The sequence below is a fragment of the Giraffa tippelskirchi genome, chromosome 14 (genome assembly GCF_054371585.1).
Source record: "Giraffa tippelskirchi isolate mGirTip1 chromosome 14, T2T-mGirTip1v1.2.pri, whole genome shotgun sequence".
NCBI lineage: Eukaryota > Metazoa > Chordata > Mammalia > Artiodactyla > Giraffidae > Giraffa > Giraffa tippelskirchi.
Genome location: NC_137288.1, coordinates 18,960,001 through 18,979,224, shown reverse-complemented (window position 1 = coordinate 18,979,224; position 19,224 = coordinate 18,960,001). Strand labels below are relative to the sequence as shown.

General features: G+C 38.6%; 1 protein-coding gene across 5 annotated transcripts in view; it reads left to right on the top strand.

Annotated features, from left to right (window-relative positions):
• The window catches only part of ZNF407 (zinc finger protein 407), a 380,413-nt gene that overhangs the window by 139,009 nt on the left and 222,180 nt on the right, over positions 1-19,224 (top strand). For all 5 annotated transcript variants that reach the window (XR_014074896.1, XM_081562834.1, XM_081562833.1 and 2 more), the window contains exon 4: positions 5,738-5,812. Coding sequence is in view for 4 of the 5 variants with exons in the window: in XM_081562834.1 (XP_081418960.1) it covers positions 5,738-5,812 (75 nt within the window). In the remaining variant the exon portion in view is untranslated. The remainder of the gene's footprint in view (positions 1-5,737; positions 5,813-19,224) is intronic.

Here is a 19,224-nt window from a genome sequence, read left to right as displayed (position 1 = left end):
AATGCCAGCTAATAAGTGTGGAAGGAATGGTAGAATTAGAACACTGCTGTTCTGCGGTGCACCTTATAATCACTGAGAAGAGTGAGCCTCGGTAATAAGCGCTTTGGGAGCTGGTTGTTAGGAAACAGGTTGTTCACAGTGTCAGCTTCTAGAGACCCCCTGCATTCCTCGGCTCACAGTCAAGTCCTTCATCTTCCAAGTCAGCAGCTTAGCATCTCTGTGGTCTGCCCTCATAGTCGTGTCTCTTTCTTAGCTTCTTTCTTCTGTCTCCCTCTTCTGTGTCTAAGGACACAGATTACATTGAGTCCACCCAGATAATACAGGATCATTTGCTTATTTTAAAGCCAGCTGTTTAGCAACCTTAATTCCATTTGTGTGCCATGTAACCTAAGAGGTTTCACAAGATTAGGATGTGGACACCTTTCAGAAGCCATTGCTTTGGTGCTGTGAAGTCACTGGGAGAAATGCACACTTATTGCAGTATTAAAAATTTCTACTTCATCTGTCATTTATACCTATACCATTAAAAATGGAAATTAACATGTAAAACTATAGTACAAAAACAATTATTCATTTAAGTTCATTTTCAGAACGGTAATACCTAATTAATCATAAAAAAGATATATCAAGCAAAATGGCAAAAATTTCTATACTTTTTTTATTTAAATAAAAAATTTTTAATTATTTTTTAATTGAAGGATAATTGCTTTACAGAATTTTGTTGTTTTCTGTCAAACCTCAACATGAATCAGCCATAGGTATACATATATCCACTCCCTCTTGAATCTCCCTCCCGTCTCCTTCCCCATCCCACCATCTAGGTTGATACAGAGCCCCTGTTTGAGTTTCGTGAGCCATACAGCAAATTTCCATTGGCTATATGTTTTACAGGTGGTAATGTAAGTTTCCATGCTACTTTCTCATACATCTCACCCTCTGCTCCCCTTTCCCCATGTTCATAAGTCTGTTCTCTATGTCTCTTTCTTCACTGCTGCCCTGCAAATAAATTCTTTGGTACCATCTTTCTGGATTCTGTATATGTGCTTTAGTATATGATATTTATCTTTCTCTTTCTGACTTATTTCACTCTATATAATAGGTTGTAGGTTCATCCACCTTATTAGAACTGACTCAAATGTGTTCTTTTTTATGGCTGAGTAATATTCCATTGTGTATATATTCCACAACTTCTTAATCCATTCATCTGTCTGTGGATATCTAGGTTGCTTCCATGTTCTAGCTATTATAAATAGTGCTGCAGTGAACAGTGGGATCAGCTCAGTTCAGTTCAGTTGCTCAGTCGTGTCCAACTCTTTGTGACCCCATGGACTGCAGCACTCTAGGTCTCCCTGTCCCTCACCAACTCCCGGAGTTTACTCAGACTCATGTCCATTGAGTCGGTGACACCATCCAACCATCTCATCTTCTGTTGTCCCCTTCTCCTCCCGCCTTCAACCTTTCTCAGCATCAATGTCTTTTCAAACGAGTCAGTTCTTTGCATCAGGTGGCCAAAGTATTGGAGTTTCAGCTTCAGCATCAGTCCCTCCGATGAATATTCAGGAATGATTTCCTTTAGGATGGACTGGTTGGATCTCCTTGGAGTCCAAGGGACTCTCAAGTGGGTTACATGTGTCTTTTTCAATTTGGTTTCCTCAGAGTATACACCTAGGAGTGAGATTGCTGGGGCATATCGTGGTGTTACTCCTAGATTTTAAGGAATGTCCATACTGTCTTCCATACAAGTGATATTTGCTCCAAAAGTCAGATCACATTATTGATAATATATTTTTGTGCATCTTAAACTTACATGATCATGGGGGAATGATCATGATCATTCTTCAGAGAATCATCACTTAAGGTTTTGTTTATACTTTCTTTTTCAGTCATAGGGATTTTATTATATGAATTGACTGCTGCTTATAAATATGTATAAAGTGATGAAAATTAAGTTGACTGGCTTGTATTGATTTTGTACTCAAAGGAAACTAGATTCCTTTGGTTGACCAGTACTGCTGATTTTAAGGCAGAGGGAAATCTTTCAAATTCCAAGTGGGGGTAATAAGAATTCTTAGTGTACCTTCATCCTTATTTTAAAATAGATGTCTTATTTCTCCTTGCTTAATTCTGGTGTTTTCTTTCTCTGTTTCCGAGACCTGGCTCTGGGATGCTCCTGTTTGTGTGTGTGTGTGTGTGTGTCCTGTTCTCTCCAGTCATGGTTTTGTATTGTATTTGCTTTAATAGATAAGTCAGATCATCTTTCATGACTCACAAGTGAAGAGATTCTGCAATGAGAAAATCTGAGCAACTGAATGACGTGGTTTTTATTGTATCTCCGTTCAGTATAAAAAAAAAAAAGATTTTAAAATTTGGAAGTTCAAATAGTCCCCGTGGAGATTTGGTTGACTCTGGTTGTGAATGTGTGTCTGGGATTTGACCAGGTCTCTTCTTTCGTGCTGGTCCTTAGTGCAGACCACCGTCATCTTTGCCTGGGTTTTACTGCCGGAGCCAGTTAGTTCATCCCTCTCTTTCTGCCCCCCTGCCGCCCCATCCCCAGTGTATTCCAAGCAGGGCAGCTGGAGGCCTGTAATGAAATGTGTGTCCTCCGTGTCCCTCCTCTGTTCAGACTCTTTCCTGCTCACCCGAGTGCCAGCCCCGGCTGGTGGCCCAGGAGCTCGGTGCCCTCACCAGTTCCCTCTGCCCTCTGTCCCTCAGGCTCATGCCCCAGGTCTTTCTGGCCACTGTGTCCTCCGTGGCCTCTGTCCCTTGCTTGGGGGAACACCCAGCTCCCCGATGTTCACTCACACTCCCGAGTCTCCCAAAAGTAAAGTGCTGATCCTCTGCTGAGGTTTCAGCTCTTCCTTCTCTATTTTGTTCTTTAATCCCACCCGTTTCACTCTTTAAGATGCTCTGTGTCGTAGGTGGTGGTGGTGTCCTGTTTCCCTCACTGGGTTTTACAGTTTCCAAGGCAGGGGTTTGTCTTTGTTTGATCACCTACTCACCCTGGTTGCCTAGACTGTGCCTGCCTGGAGCCGATCCTGTTTAGTACACACATCAGTGTGTGCACGTGTGATGAGCAGGATTGATGCGGGAGCCAGGCGGGCTGAGTGCTGCTTCATTATGATGAGAAGCCACAGGTTTTAGAAGGAAAGCTCCGTGAAGACACGGCTTTAACTGTCTGATTTTGCCTCCTATATGGAGAACCTGCCAATGGCTGGTACCTAGGAGGGAGAATAAGTGGAAACAGAATGAAAAGTCTAAAGTCATGTGGGCTCATTGGGAGCAAGGCATTTCAGTTGTATGGTTTTTCTGATTCAGGATTATTTTTGTTTTATTTCTGGTGGTAGTGGTTTTGTTCAGTAGCTAAGTTGTGTTCAACTCTGCAACCCCATGGACTGCAGCATGCCAGGCCTCCCTGTCCCTCACTATCTCCTGGAGTTTGCCCAAGTTCATGCCCATTGAGTTGCCATGTCCATGGTTGCCATCCAACCATCTCAGCTGTCTCACCCCATACCATTTCTGGTGGTATCTAGATTATAAAATTTCCAAGACAATTATTATGTTACTGTATTAATACTCTTATGGTGGCAGTGAAGTATAAGCTCCAGTCAGTGCTCTCAAATTACTGGCAATATTATTATCATGGAGGTAGGTAAGTTCAGTTGGTCCTGTTTGACTTACACTGTTTTACTGAGGAAGACATTGAGACTTTTACACTAATAGTACTTTGGGCCAAATTAAAAGAATTTGCTTAATAGCAGGTTGTGGATGAATGAATATTTTGCATTTGACTACAATTGAGCTGTGTTTTCGTATTGTAAATTCTTCCCCATAGTAACAAAAATTATTAGGATATTTACTATTATAGACACTCAGCAGATAATGTCAGAATTTTATAAGAAGACGCTTTCATTCTCTATGTAGTTTAGTTCGTTCCCCTGTGCAGTGTAATATTTTTGTTTACTTCTTAAACCTGCAGCATTTTAAATAATAACCTTTTTTTCTTTTTAAAACTGTGCTGTGGTCTGTAAACTCAAATCTCTTAAATCATACTTGGCCATATAAATAAACTGTGCATTGCAACTTTGGGTTCTTAACCTTTGCCCTTTGCTATTAGCTTTATGTTTTTTTAATTATAGGAAAATAGAGGACAGTAGGGAAGTCATGACTTAAATGGACTGTTGTTATTATGGTATTCTTTTTTAAGGAAATTAAAAATATTATTTATTTTGTTCAAATCAAGTGAAACAAATATAGTATGTCTTGTTACTGTTATTTTACTAAGCATTTAATGTCACCATAGTTCTTTGATTCTTTATGTGTAATAATGGTTTTTCCATTTTATGGATTGATGGTGTGATAGGTTATTTATAGTTGTAAAGCATGTGTTGTTCATAGTTATTATTAATGTATAGAAAAGAATGAATATTATTTTCAGTGTATACAAATGTGTTACTTGAATAATAAACTCACAGTCATTAAAAAAATACAGACATTATTTTAGCCTCAAAACTGAGGTTCTCTATATTTTATGAAAATAACCAGAAGAGACCAGACATGAAAAGAATCATTCACATTTTTAAAAAATGTTTCAGTCTTGGCTTTTGACACCCATCTCTTCCATAAGGCCGTAATACTTTATATGGTCTTGTGTTGCCCGTCTGTGCAAACATGTCCAGATGAATTCAGTGTTTAATGTTAAGAATCTTATAACATGCCAATTTGATTTGTAGCCCTTCATATCATAGAATGCTAATTAAAATCATATTTTTGCATATGTCATGCCTTTCATGTACATATGCAAATAGATTCTGTTGCCTTTCAGCTATTAGTAATTAACTTTATGAAGGACAGCTGTAATACATAATTAACAAAAATGTTTGCAAGCCCTTTTACGTTGAAAGTTACAACAGTAAATTTTTATTTTTTCACTTATCAAGAGAGCTCTTTTAGTCTGATGCTTTGGAATGAGATCTAAGTTGTTTTAAACAATCACACGGCATAATTAAATTGTGTTGTACTGTATTCAGTAGAAGAATGGTGCTGTATGCAGTGGCTGCTGATTCCTGTCCATTTCATATTTATGTCAACAAAATTGAATTAAGTGATCTGATTTGTGTGTAAAATAAGATAGCATGTCGGGTAATACTTTTTGTTTGTTTTAGTTATTGATATCTTCTGGGCACTTAAGTACATTTTTTTTGCATGTGTTGCAGACATGGTAAACATCTATATCATTTTAAAGAACCTCTCTTCAAATCATTACCATCTTCTTAAGGAAGCTTCTTGAAGGCTATTCATTTTCTCTTTTATAGTCCCTTAAATATTTAATAAAGTGACATTTTCTGAAACTCATTTCATGATTGAAGTGTGGGATCAACTAGGGGGCAGGGCATGTGATACTGATGTGTTGGTTTATCTTTCTTACTAACTGACAGTGAAGACAGTGACTGAAGAGCTGAAATCATTGGTTTGGTCCTTGTTCGTATACACAAGTGAGAAAATGACCCAGTGAATTGAAATGCCGTTATTTCTTTTGGTTTTCCGGTATTGCAGTATATCCGTCTACCCAACTTTCTGCTTAGAATGCAGTGCCATTGTAATGTGCATTTTTGTGTTACAACTATATATGTTTATAAATATATATATATGTATGTCTATTTTTTTTTAATTTTGCACGTATTTCTAGTAGAGAATTATGTTTTAGTTCTATAATAACTTTTTGTCTTTTTTTTTTCAGGGTTGCATTTGTTATGAAGAAACACTTAAATACTCATCTATTAGGCAAACATGGAGTTGGCACACCAAAAGAAAGGTAATTTTCATCCATTTAAAATAATTTAATTACGATAATTACAAAATCATTTTAGATTTTGTTTAGTGAGGTGACTCCTAGAGTTTTATCCAGTGAGTTCGTCATGTTTTACACTAGTGGTACTCTCGTGTTGAATATCATATATTATGCCATTCTCCCATAAAAATTTCATGTAGCATTTTAATTTTAGAAAATTTGATCTAAGCATATTGGAAAAGATTTGAAGGATTTGATTTTTTTTATCAATTTGTGGAATGACCTTGAAACAGAAGACTGAAATTAAAGGGAGTCAACCTCTGCAAATGCATTAGAATGAACTAAAATAAATATGTAAAACCAAACTATTTTCCTTTGAACTTTGTGTATTTTTATTTTGAGGTTTTAAAATGACATTTTTGAATTCTCACTGTAGAATTAAACATTGCTGATTTGAAAAAGAAATACATCTTGTGTCATCTCCCAAATAATACTATGGTTGCCATGTCATGAAAAATAACACTACAATTACGATGTCATCAACTGCCAGGTTTCCTTTCTTCTTGCTACTGTATCATAATTAGCTGCATCACATAGACTTAATTATATTAGGTGAGCTGAAATATAGCAGTGTCAGCTCCCAGGTGAGCCTGGCTACTTCTGCAACTTTTAATCTTTAAAACGTGCAGCTCCTTCAACACTAGTGTGAGCACCCTCACCTGTAAAGACCTGGTAGGTTTCCGACTTTCCCCAGATCCTCAAAGACAGTATGTGAAATTCTGCAGACACTCCTGTAAACTTTTGTTTTCAATAGGGTTGTAAAATGCCAGTCATGATGCAGTTTGTTCTGTCACACTGTAGCATATGGCTTCTTCTGCCATGTTTGTAAATATTTAATAAATTAAGAAAAATTGAAATACTCATCAATATTTTCTATATTCACAAGAAATTTATCTGGACTTTTCTATTCGTGGCATATTGTTTTCTTAAGCATTTTGGTTTGGACATGTCTAATATGTCAGAATATTGGAATGTTACGTGTGCCTACTTTCTGCCTTTTGGTTTCTCGTACTTTTCTTTGTCACATTATATTTAATCTGAGACAAAATTTATGTGTTGGAGAGATCCTGGATGCATTATTATTGAAATTTGAAAAATTTTGTCTTATTTGAATTGGAATTTTGGGCTTGTCGAAGTTATGTTTTATAAGCACTTAAGAAACAAAGCATCTGTAGTTATTGTGTTCTTGTTGCTTTCATTTGCATTATCTCGTTAATCATATTACCATAGTGTGGTGGTTTAGTTGCTCAGTCATGTCCGACTCTTTGTGACCCCATGGACTGTATCCCGCCAGGCTCCTCTGTCCATGGGATTTTCCGGTCAAGAGTACTGCAGTCGGTTGCCATTTCCTTCTCCAGGGGAACTTCCCAACCCAGAGCTCGAACTGGGGTCTCCTGCATTGCAGGCAGATTCTTTACTGACTGAGCCATCTCTGAAGCCTATATTACTATATTAGTGGTGCATTATTTTTCTAATGTTACAGAACTAAAGACAGATTGAGGAATATACAATATCTCATAAATAGTTAAGTGTTAGAGTTATTTTTCTGATTCCAATTCTCGTGCTCTTCCTCATGGTGATTACTATATTTCACATTGAAAATCTTTACATACAGGTACTTAGGGTGTTTTATTCACAAAACATATTTGAATGACAACATTCAATCTAGATTGCATGATACAAATAAAATATTTCCCTGCTGTATAACTAGTATATATTTTGAGCTCAAATGTATCATTTTGGTTTTTATTTAGGAATTAAAAAAATTTGAATGTATTTGTTCATATTGTTTCACATTAATGAAAAATTCGTCACCTTGTACATGTATTTGTCCTACAGGCACCCTAAGCATAGTAGATGTCTTCTCTGTGTGGTCCTGGGTGTTTGAAAATTCCAGCTGTACTCTTCGGTTTTTCGTTTACCTTTTCCTGTGCATTCCAGGATAGCTCTCTGTTACTTCCCTTCATTTCAGTCCCTGATACAAAAAGAAAGGCTAAATACAGGCAAGAGAAGGATTGCATGTCCTTCTCCCCTTTGAGGTATGATAAGCTTTTTCTCTAACATTGACATGATTTTTGTCCTAAAATCAGGAGATGAATCTCAAATGGGCACGCATTCCTCATCTTCTGGATCATTCCTTCTTAAATAGTCTGACTGCAGAGTTCCTCTGAGCTCAACATTAGATTGAATTGTTTCTCCTACTGAAATTCTCGTGTTTGAGTGGGCCTTTTGTTTATAATATCTGCTTATTGATAGGGCAGTCCCTCTTCTTGCATAGAGAGGCTGAGTTGGAATGCCAGGGCCTCAGCCACAGCATAATTTCCTAATAGATGTCCATAGCTGGGGAAGACTAAGATGTAAGTAGCAGAATCTAGCCTGAAGAATATCAAAGGCTCCTTCCTTCCAGTGCACCTTCCTCACCTCCTTGGAGAGGGAATTGATGCCTTTTAATAGTCTTAGGAAACAAAGAAACTCTTTATCAGCATGTTCAACCATCTCTTTGGGCAGAACTGTTCTCTCAATTAAGTTAAACATTTTTTCTTACCTATTTAAAACATTAATGCCTTGCTATAGTTTTGCAAGCTTGCTGTATTTTAATTTCTCTAGGACAATGTAATCAGTTTATTCTTTTTATGTTTTGAATTTGATTCTCCCCTCTTATGTGTTGCATATTATGGAAAATAGTAATAGAAGTTAGCTAAATAGGCTGTGACAATTAAATTAATAATGCATTTTGTTTGCAAGTATTTAGGCCTTGTGCTTTGACTGATATATGCAAAAATGATAATTTATTACAAATAAATTCATATTCTTGCACTATAGTTTGATGAACTAATAAATTTTGTCAGCATGACTGTCATTAGCCACAGAAAAATAAATACTTTCAAATATATATTTTTGACTCCAGGAAACACCTGAGGTGATTGCTTGTATAAGAGCAACTTTTGTATTCCTAAATTTGCATGAACTTATTTTAAGGTAGTATATTACTGTATTTTAGAAGTCTTGTACACATAAATATAAACAGCTAAATACAGCCACATTCAGTTCACATTCCAAAATAATAAGCTGATTAATTGGCGAGTTCATTCTAAAGTATTCCCTATTTTAAATAAGTAATTCTCTTTATAATATAGTAACCAGACTAGCTTTATGACTCTTTGAATTCACTAATAGTAATCTAGAAAACAAGCTTATCCACAATTATCACAATTGAAACTGCCATAATAAGTATGTCTTATGTGAAAGCCAGGTGCATATTACAATAGAAGGAGATAGCATTTGTAGTTCAGCACTTGGAAATCAGCTGGGCTTTGAATGACTGTGGCGATAGGAGGAGAGGAAACAATTCACTCAGAATTTCTGAGCTGATAAGTGGCTTTTGTGGTGTCTGGGGCAACATCAGAAAACGTCTGCACTGGCAGTGTCTCAGGAAGGCTCATGTGCTCCCAAAACCAGTTTTCCCAGTAAAGGATTTTAAACTGGACGTGGACATCAGAGACTCGAGGAGCTAAATAATGTTCTTATTTTTTCAAGTTATTAGTGAATATCTAGATTGAAACCTTAGTATTTTTTCAACAAAGCAATTTTTGGAGGAGTCCGGATATTCCAAGTCTCAGATTGTGCCTCATTTTCAGCCCCTAGCTGTGGGGTGTGTTCAGGCCCCCAGGGCGGGCCCAGGGCTCGCCAGTGTTTTTGTTCCGGTGAATGGGTTTCCCTCCTTCAGATGGCTGAGCCATAAAATTTTTCCCAAATTCTCTCCATCAGACGTTTGGAACTTGTGGTTAGGCATCTTTCTTTTACCAGTATTTTTGAGCTTATTGATAATAAAATCTTTCCCTCACACTTTTATATGGACCAGATATTATCTAGTCTGAGTGTGGGATAGACATCCTGGCGGCCCTGATATTGTCTCTAATTTGCTATGAGCCACTGCTACAGGGTCCTTTGGAATCTGTCTTGTCTCCTTTATGGAGAACTTTCGTATTTATATGTTAAAATTGTATGGAAGCATCATCATTGTTTTGTGTCTTTCAGTTTAGAGGGGCTCACCCTTTTTCTTGAAGCATGAAAATTCATCCAAAATCCAAACATTCCTGGAAAAAGCGTATGTACGTCTACACACACAGTTTTTATTGAAACTTTGCCAGTGATAGATACTGTGGGTTGATTAGAAACTTAGATTACTTTTAAATGAGAGAACACTACCTTTTCTAAAAACTCTGAATTGCACGTATTTAGGTAGACTCAAATTTTTCGTATTAGGAAAGATTCTGTTCATAATGTGAGATGAATTCCTATTGTTGTCTCGTTCTTATCCATTTTAAATAAGTAACTTGCCTTTTGGCGAAGTTGGTGTTGCTTGTGTTTTCTCTTCTTCAAGGATCAGCCGTTTTCCTTCCTGTTTGTTCCGTGTGCATTTCTGTAAGGTACCTTCTGTTTTCTGTCTTCCCAGTGAAACAGGCGGCTTACTCTCACGGGAGCGCGCGGTGTTTCCTCCCGGGTTGAGTGTCCTTCCTCTGGTCTCTGAGCCGTGTTCTTTGCAGCGCTTGTGGGTCACGTGTCTGTCGCTCAGGCCTGCTCTCCAGTCACTGCTGTTGATTGGTTTTCCCTCTCAGTTCTTCTCTTAATCAGTGGTTAGTGTGATTTTTTTTTTAAATGAGGCACAATTTTGGAAAAATTAAGTGTCTATGGGCTCCTCTCTGATTTAAAAAATATTCATACGAGAAATAACTGTTGAGACAAAATGGAGGAAAAACATTTCAGTTCATTCTATCTTGGATTGCTTGTTTTAACGAGTGGGAGGTTGTTCTATTTGAGTGACTTACTATTGCTTCTGCTTGAGCCGAGGACACCCTTTCTTCTGCCTTCTCCCATTTCTCCTTCTTGTCATCTGTAGACAGTGTCTAGTGTATAAATAATATCCTGTGATCATTTAATATCATTTTATTTAAGGAATTTGGATGGAATAGACAGATAACCCTGCTAAATAATTACGTCCATGTGGGAAGATAGACAGAAATCACATCATTTACTCAGGGTTGTTATTTTTAGAAAACTTTCTTCTGTGTTTTACCGGCTCAATCTGACCATTTATAAAGGTTCATAAGGAGATGAGTATATATTTTCCACCAAAGTTATCTTATTAGTACTTGGGTAGTATTTCTAAATTAAATGGACAATTTAGATATTCTGTGATTGCCTATGACAAATGTTTTCTTACTGAAATGGGTATATTCTATCTCCTACTGTATAAATTTTCGAGGTGAACATTAGCAAAAGTAAGCATCACTGGTAAGAATATTGGGGTTTCAGCTTGTCATCTGTTTGTGGAAGTTTCCAAGTTAATTTTTTGGGGAGGTGTTTGGGCCAAGTTGCAGATGGTTCTTATGACTCATCTGTGAGGGGACAGAAAACGCCTAGCTCGTAACTGCCTTGGGCCCCTCAGTTTCCATGAAGCAATGTAAGCCCTTACTCCTGCTTCCGCTGCTTAATCCAAAGCCGTGTGGAGTATCTCAATACCACGTGTATGTCTGATAGATTAGTTTGCTATTCTGAATAATATTCCTCCCACTCATTTCTCGTGAGTGGGCTTTCTGTGCTGTCCTTCCATCAGGACAGCCCCTTACCTTCATCCCGTTGTGTTTGCTTTCTTCCTCCAGTCACATTTGACTGGTCTTGTACTTAGTTTTTATGATAATGACAAATCTCAGAATGCTTTGAGAAGTCATGTCTTTATTGTAAAGATCTTGTTCAACATGCTGCTCCTGGACATAGAGCGTATCTTCCTAGGGAGATGGTTGGGGGCAGTTTCTTTCTGGTCTCTCTTTCAGGAAGAGGTGTGCCTTTCTGAAACAACTTGTCATTTTGGTCTTAAGTACTAGCAAATCATGTGTATAATTGAGTCTTCCTCCTTATGTTTACTTCTAGAAAGCTCAGTGCCAAAATTGTAATTCATTTCGAGAAAGTAGGATGGACTTCATGGAATGCATTTTATTTACTACTGTTATTTCTAGTTTCATCTTTTTTTCCCTTATGGGAAATTCCCATTTTATGTGAGTGGTATATTTTAACAACTTCGTATAAATCAAAGCTCACATAATTCAAGGGAAGTTTTGCAACAGGGATATTTGTGAGGTAGGGTCAGCATTTGTCTGGGAGGATGCGGTCTCCAGCCCTGTGCTCTGGGGGCATCATGTCCAGCAGTGCATAGCACTGTGATGAGACTTTTTAAAAACTCTCCTTGCGAATATAGTGCACTTTAAATGGTGCTTTTTACTCTTCAAGATTGTCTGTTATTGTGAGGAATGCTTGCTCCTAGAGTGTGCTGAACAGACATGGCATGTCCTCCCCCGCCAAAGAGGGGAGGGTTGCTTCACTTTTATACCAGGGTCCTTGCTCTCTGCTCTGTCAAAAGTGATCACTGCTCATAGTATAACACAGCTGTGCTGATAAAATACTGGGTCGACTACTCTGGGGGAAATTCTCCTGTTAGTAGAGGAGAAAGCCTGGGTGTTAAGAGTATATATGTGATGCAGAGATACAGGACTGTTTCTACTGTTTCTAAGATTTATTCTTTAATTTTAAGCTAACATTTGATTTCTCTGTGTTTTATTCCATGAGCATTGAAACAGACATGAGTATTATATGAGTCTTGTTCTTCAGAAGATATTGTAGGTTATGCAGTTATCCATAGTATGTAAAAAGAAAGGCTACACAATGATACAAAAGAAAGGTTTAGAAGAGGGAACAATTAATCCTGCCTCAGAGGTGTTCTGGGGGATGCTCATGAAGACGTCTAGTTTATTTATTAATTGATTCTCCCAGTCAGCATTGACTACATCTACTGCTGTTGTGTTCCAAAGTTGAGCTGGCCTATCGTGTTTGCAGATCATACACCCTCTGGTCCCATGCCCCTTCGATTTGGGGTTGACAGACTGAGGCTAAGGATGCAGGGCTAACACACCTATAAAGGGAAGGGGGAATTTTATCAGGTGGAAGGTGCTGGTGAAAACACAGCAGAAGTGCTATTCCTGAGAGTGTCTGGGCCGGCTGGTGCTTTAGGACAGGCCTTTCTGAAGGGGCGCCTTTTAAGGGAGGCCCCCAGTGAGGTGTGTGCGATCTTGGCTGCTCCTGCTGCAGTGCGTCCTGGGGCTGGGGCAAGGGAGAGGACAGAAAATGAACAGGTAGGATGCCAGCTTAGCACTGTTTAGGAGGGGACCACAGGTGGGAGTATTCCTTCAGAGTGGTGATGGAAGGGGCAGTGAGATGGAACCCGGCTGGAAAGAACCAGGAACGCCACTCCAGCGTCATGTCTCACTCCACACAAGGGGAAGCCCGTAAGCCATTGGCGTGGAGCTCAGACCTCAGGGAGGCGGGGGCCAGTGGATTCCCGGGTCACGTCGCAGAGATGTTTCCTGGACCCTTGCCCGCTTTCCCTGCTCCCGCTACTCCCCTCAGTGCCAGTCGCCTCTCACCTTTCATGCTTCGAAGCTTGCCTGCAAATAAGCCCTGTAGTCATTGGTTTTACCGGCAGACCTTGTTTCCCGGTGCTTCGCGAATATTGCATTTCTTACAAATTAAAGGGTTGTGGCAACCCTGTGGCAAGCAAGTCTATCAGCTCCATTTTTTCCAGTAACATTTGCTTACTTCTGGTTTTTTTGTCAACATCTGGTAATTCTCACAAGATTTTAAACTTTTATTATTACTTTATTTTATGTTGACCTCCGATCAGTGATCTTTGATGCTATTACTATGACATGAAGGCTTAGACGAATGGTTAGTTTTTAGCAATCAGATATTTTCTAGACATAATGATATTGCATCCTTAACACAGTATAGTGTAAACATAACTTTTATATGCGCTGGGAAACCGAAAAATTCATGTGACTCCCTTTCTTGCTTTATTGTGGTGGTCAAGAAGGAACCCCGTGGTATTTCCAAGGAGGGCCTGCATTTTGTTAGACACGGTCTGTTCCCAGCTCTGTAACCTCCTTCTCCCTTCCGCTGTGCTTTTGTTCTTCCTGCCCTCATTGCACTCCTACCATGTTTCTTTTCTCCTGATTGTCAATCTAAGTCATTATTTTATTTCAAGCTTCAGCATGAGGTGCCTGTCTTCTATGAGTTGCTTCCTTGTCTATTCCATCTCTAAATTGTCTTTATTTTTTTTTATCATATTCCTATGGAACCTTGCTGAATAAAGAATATATACATACACAATGACTCAGTGGTAAAGAGCCACTTTGTTTGCCAGTGCAGGAGATGTGGGTTCAATCCCTGGATCTGGAAGATCCCCTGGAGAAGGAAATGGCAACCTACTCCAGTATTATTGCCTAGGAAATCCCACGGACAGAGGAGTCTGGTGGGCTACAGTCCATGGGGTGACAGAAGAGTTGGACAAGACTTAGTGATTAAACAACAGCATATATGTAATCATATATGTATATAAGAATATATATGTATATAAACTCCATCTCCCAAAGCAGAAACCCAAAAAACTATAATGATACTGTGTATAATTATGTAATCCAGTACTAGTTCATTGAGTTACTACACCAGAAATGTATGGTTTAGTAATGATAATCTTTATTAAATGAGGAATGCCTCCTTTTTCATCCCTATATACAAATAAGATAAAATTGAACTCTGTGGAGAAGGTGAACTATACCTTTTCTAGTATGAATGTTCTAATTGTTTTTTCATGTGTTAGTACATTGTTGTTTAATATGACAAGTTAATTTTTAAGGATTTTTGTGGGGCTACCATTTAGTTGAGTAGTTCAGTCAGATCTTGGGTATAAGAATACCTGCTCTTTTAACTCTCTTTGAAGTCAGTGAGTAAGTGATCCCCACTATGATCAATCAAATATGCTAAATGTTCAGAAGGTAGGTGTTTTCCCATGGTAGGCATCTAGAATACTTTTGGCCATTCTCTTCTTTTATTTCACTTAAATTGCTTTTAGAACACTGAGGCTTATACATCTGGACTCTGACTAAAATATGCCCAAAGCTCTTATCTTTAATTCCCAGTCAGCACCAGAATTAAAGAGAACAAAGGCCTATATGTTCACTGCAGCCTTCAATTATGCTTAATTACCAACTTTCATACAGTTTCATTATACAGTACTGACTTCTTGTGAGACTTTCTTTATATTCATGATGCCTTGCTAGTTGCTTATAAAAGTCCAAGTTTAAAATTTTTCTGAGGAATTTTCAGGAAACTTACAAGCTTTCTGAAGTAATTTTGGTAAAGTTGGATCAAAGCAATCTGGTGATCCATTTTAACAGATGAAAAACAAGAAGTTTACATTTCGTTATGCCACAGAGCGCTGATGGGAGAAATCGAGGGTTTACCCAGTATTCTCCAAGACATCTCCCCTCAGCCCCGGGCCACTGTGAGCCTCAGACCAGGGGCCTCCCCACCAGTCCTGTGCTGCTCTCTCGCTCGTGCTCAGGGCAAACAGGCAGGCAACCGCGTTCCTTATGAGGCGGGTCGGTCTCCTGGTAATCCCAGCGGTCTGCACAACGACTGCCCTCTGTTTCAGCAGGTCCTTCATTCCCTTCAGAACCATCGTGATGCCCACTGATACGTTCTAAGATGCAAGCACCTCCTAGGCTTGAATCATATGAAATCAACACTTAGGTTAAAAACCATCAAATATTGGCAATTTCCTATGAGTCAAACCTAATTCTATTTAGAACTGTTTCTGGCATGTGATGTTCATATCAAAATCTGCTTTTCAGGGAAGTAATAATTTCCATTGAGTTTTAATGTAATCCTGTTCTTGCTTTTTTTAGGGACAGTGAGCGATTCCCTAGACACAGCCTTATGTAGTATGTGGGTATAGAAATTGGGTCAGGATACTAGGAAACCCATCTCATCATACTTTGTTCACTGTTTCCACTCCGTGTCCACTGAAAGCCATGTTGGCATGCCTTCTAGGCCTGGGCCAGCTGTATTTTCAAAGCCCAGGTTTTGTCTCATTGTGAAATTCCTGCCCTGGATCTCTAGTCTATGTAATCTCTTCTTATTCCTAAGAAGACTGTACAACTTAGCACATTCTGTTTTGTTTCTCTTTATTCTTTTAAAACCAATGGGTTTGTACCCTGGGTCCACACAGATGATTTCTTGAGGATTATGGTTCCCAACTGTCCTTCTCTGTCTCAGGTTTTCAGAAGGTGATTGATCTTCAGTGAATATTGGTAGATTTAAGATATTAAAATTCTCATTGAAATTTTCATTTTTTAAGATGGACATTTTCCTAACTGGTGTAACATACGATTTATAGTCACATTTTAATAAAAGTATTGCAAAATAGTGTATGTAACTGTCTGTGGTCCTGCCTGTTAATTGCGTCAACCTCAAATGCATTCTTCCTGGGTCACTGTGGATTTATTGTCTTCTCATTTGGGAGGCCCAGGACACATGTTCTCATTCCTCAGGGTTATGGTGACATGGACATGGATTTATAGTTATACGAGTACCAAAAAAAATCATACTATATATAAACACAACATTTTTTTAACATAGTAAGTACTTATTTTTAGATAAAAACTTACTAAAGAAATTTTTAGTTGCTGAGGTTTAAACCATATCTCTGTCTCCTTTTTCATGCTAATCTGGTGCAGAAACGGATTATGGGAAATAGTAGATTCAGTGGAATATATATGAAGATTTTTTTAAAATTATACCCAAATTTTCTTTGAAGCTAATTAAAACAATTTCCCCTTTCATTCTCACAGTGCACTGTAATATTGAGAATTTTTTTTCTCATTTCACATTTATAATTTAATAATAATGGATATGCCATATGTTTTTGGCAACTAGGAAGTGGCAGTCTTACTGCTGGATATCTGGTCTTTAAAATTTTGTGCTTTCCTTTTTCTAAAAAATATTGTTGATATGATAATCAGATTTTGAAGATTAGGAAAATTTCTAACAAAAGAATTAACCCAATGCTTATTATTTATTAGTACTCATAGTAGTAGCAATATATGAACATATTCACAGTTTCAGTGAATTTTTGGTTTCTCCCTTTCTGTTAAACAGAAATCAAAAACTTTACATGGAAAAAACTTTACATGGAACACTACTTTGTAAAACCAGTAAAAACCAGATGCTCTGTCTGAAGCTGCCAGGAGGTCCAAAGACTCCATCCGTGGTGGGACACCTTCTCTGTGTCTCAGAGAAGCCTTAGGCTCCTCATCAAAGAAAGAGAATCTCTACACACAGCGCCCCTTTACTTGTACACTAAGCCACTGACGTTTGCAGCTCTCACGTGTACAGTACTGTTGACACCTAGGTGCTGAGACACTGGTGTGCTCGCGTGCTCGAGTCCGAGCGCTTAATGCAGCTGGAATTCGGGCCCAGCCTTGAGGTCTCCGTGTGCTCACTCGTCATAGTTGTCTCATGCCTCTGGGGAAGTGATTAAGGCCAAAACAGGTTAATCAAACAGATCAACGTCTGGATTTGATGAAAATAAAAGAAAGAATGAAAAAAATGTTAGAGTGTAATCACTCTGAGCTAGAGATACACGGTTGGACTGAGTTAAAATCTGGAATGTAATGTTCTAGTTCTGATGTTCAGTGGAAAATTCACAGATGTTCATTCTCTTATTGGGTGAGTAAATTTAAAAAATGGGGCCAGAAATGGACCAATGATGAGCAGAGTTTATTTGGCCCAGTTTTGTGTCCTGAGGTCTGTGTAGTGAGACCCTGATCTGCCACGTTCAAACGACCCACACCATGCTTGATGGGCAACAGAGAGAGTCGGCTTTAGAACCCTCTCTTCAGTTCTCTAGCCAGCACCAGAAGCATCCCATTCAGTGAAGGAGGAAAACTTGATAAGAGTCTTGAAGAGATGGCCTCTTATTGGTAATGTTATGAATGGAAAACATCAACAAAACTGTCAATTCTTAGAAAATCACTAGTCTTTCAAAATTCATCTGAAATTACAGTAGGGAACTATTGATTCATGTGGCTATCAACTCACTTTTTATTATGAGAAAAGTTTGACTTAGAGATTTTAGTGGTGCTTTTCCTTGCGTGAGTTCAGGCTGGCAGTGGAGGGGCGCTCTGCTCACCCTGCCTCGGGCGAGTGCTTGCTTCCCAGTGAAGCCATTCTTAGAGAAGGTTGGGGACCAACAGCTGTTCCTCTGATGGAGCCGCCGTCACAAGAGGCGCGTCTCTGGAAGGACCACTCCTACCTGCTAGGAGTCGTGGTCAGCCCCCGGCAGTGTCTGAGAAAGAAGTTGGGCTGAGCTCCGTCCTAGGAAATCCCAAGATGAAACCTGCTGCTTTCAGTCAGAAATAGCTGCTTCTTAGATGACCCTTTGTTTAAATGGCGGTTCTCAGTGTCCACCACTGGTTTCACCTGCCTTTCTGCCCCCTTATCCAGGACTGAGGTCACGGCAGAACGCGCTGGGACCTTGCAGTGTGCCTCCTGTCCCCATCTGCAGAGGCCTTCACGGTCTCCATCTTCGTCTCGTCCTACCCGTGGAGACAGGGCGTGTGACACCGGAATGATGTTCGGAAATAGAACGTAGCGTTTGTTGGAAGAACTCATAGCTTTGTTCATGATTTTAAGCTGTATTTATAGAATCACTGAGATTCTAAAGGGGTTACTTAATTTTTTTGAACACGTTACCACGTTTTATGAGGGAAGGTATATTCTACGAGGCTTTCTAAAGGTCTCAGTTCATATGCCTTGCAAATGTCAGCGGCTTACTATATTTAATTTGCCCTAACATCGGGTAGCTTATTGCAGAGTAATGCAGAATTTTGGATTTTAAAGAGAACTTTACATTTCATAGATATAAAACCAGTTTCAGAGAGACTTGATCTAGACCATCTAGATATTCAAAATTTTGTCAATTGAAAGTGGTCTGTCTCCAAATTCTGTAATTTCTTTGCGTCCTTCTTTGGGGACAAAGAGCTGTGATACCATTGTTCTTTCATAAAGCTGTGCTCTTTCATGGCTGGTCTTTCATAGTTTTGCATGTAATGCTTAGTGTCTTCTCAACATCTTTAATCATAAAAATTGGTGCTTAAATATGTACAACTTAATGTAGCTATGAAAAATAAATTCTTCCCCCTTTTCAGGTGCTTATTGATGAAATGTAATATATATATATATGTATATATAAAATTAGAAAAGTCTGAGTGTATTTGTTTAAATAAGTTTGTTTTTAGTCTGAACATATTGGTGTAAAACTTTTACAGTAATGCAGTTTATAGAAAAGATAGACTTTCACTCTTCCATTTTTTTTCTTTCAATGGTGGCATCAATAATGCTAGCATTTGTTGGAATATAAAGTATAAAACAAGATCTTTCTTGAGAATATTACATCGTTAGAAACTACCCAGTGACTCTTTGTC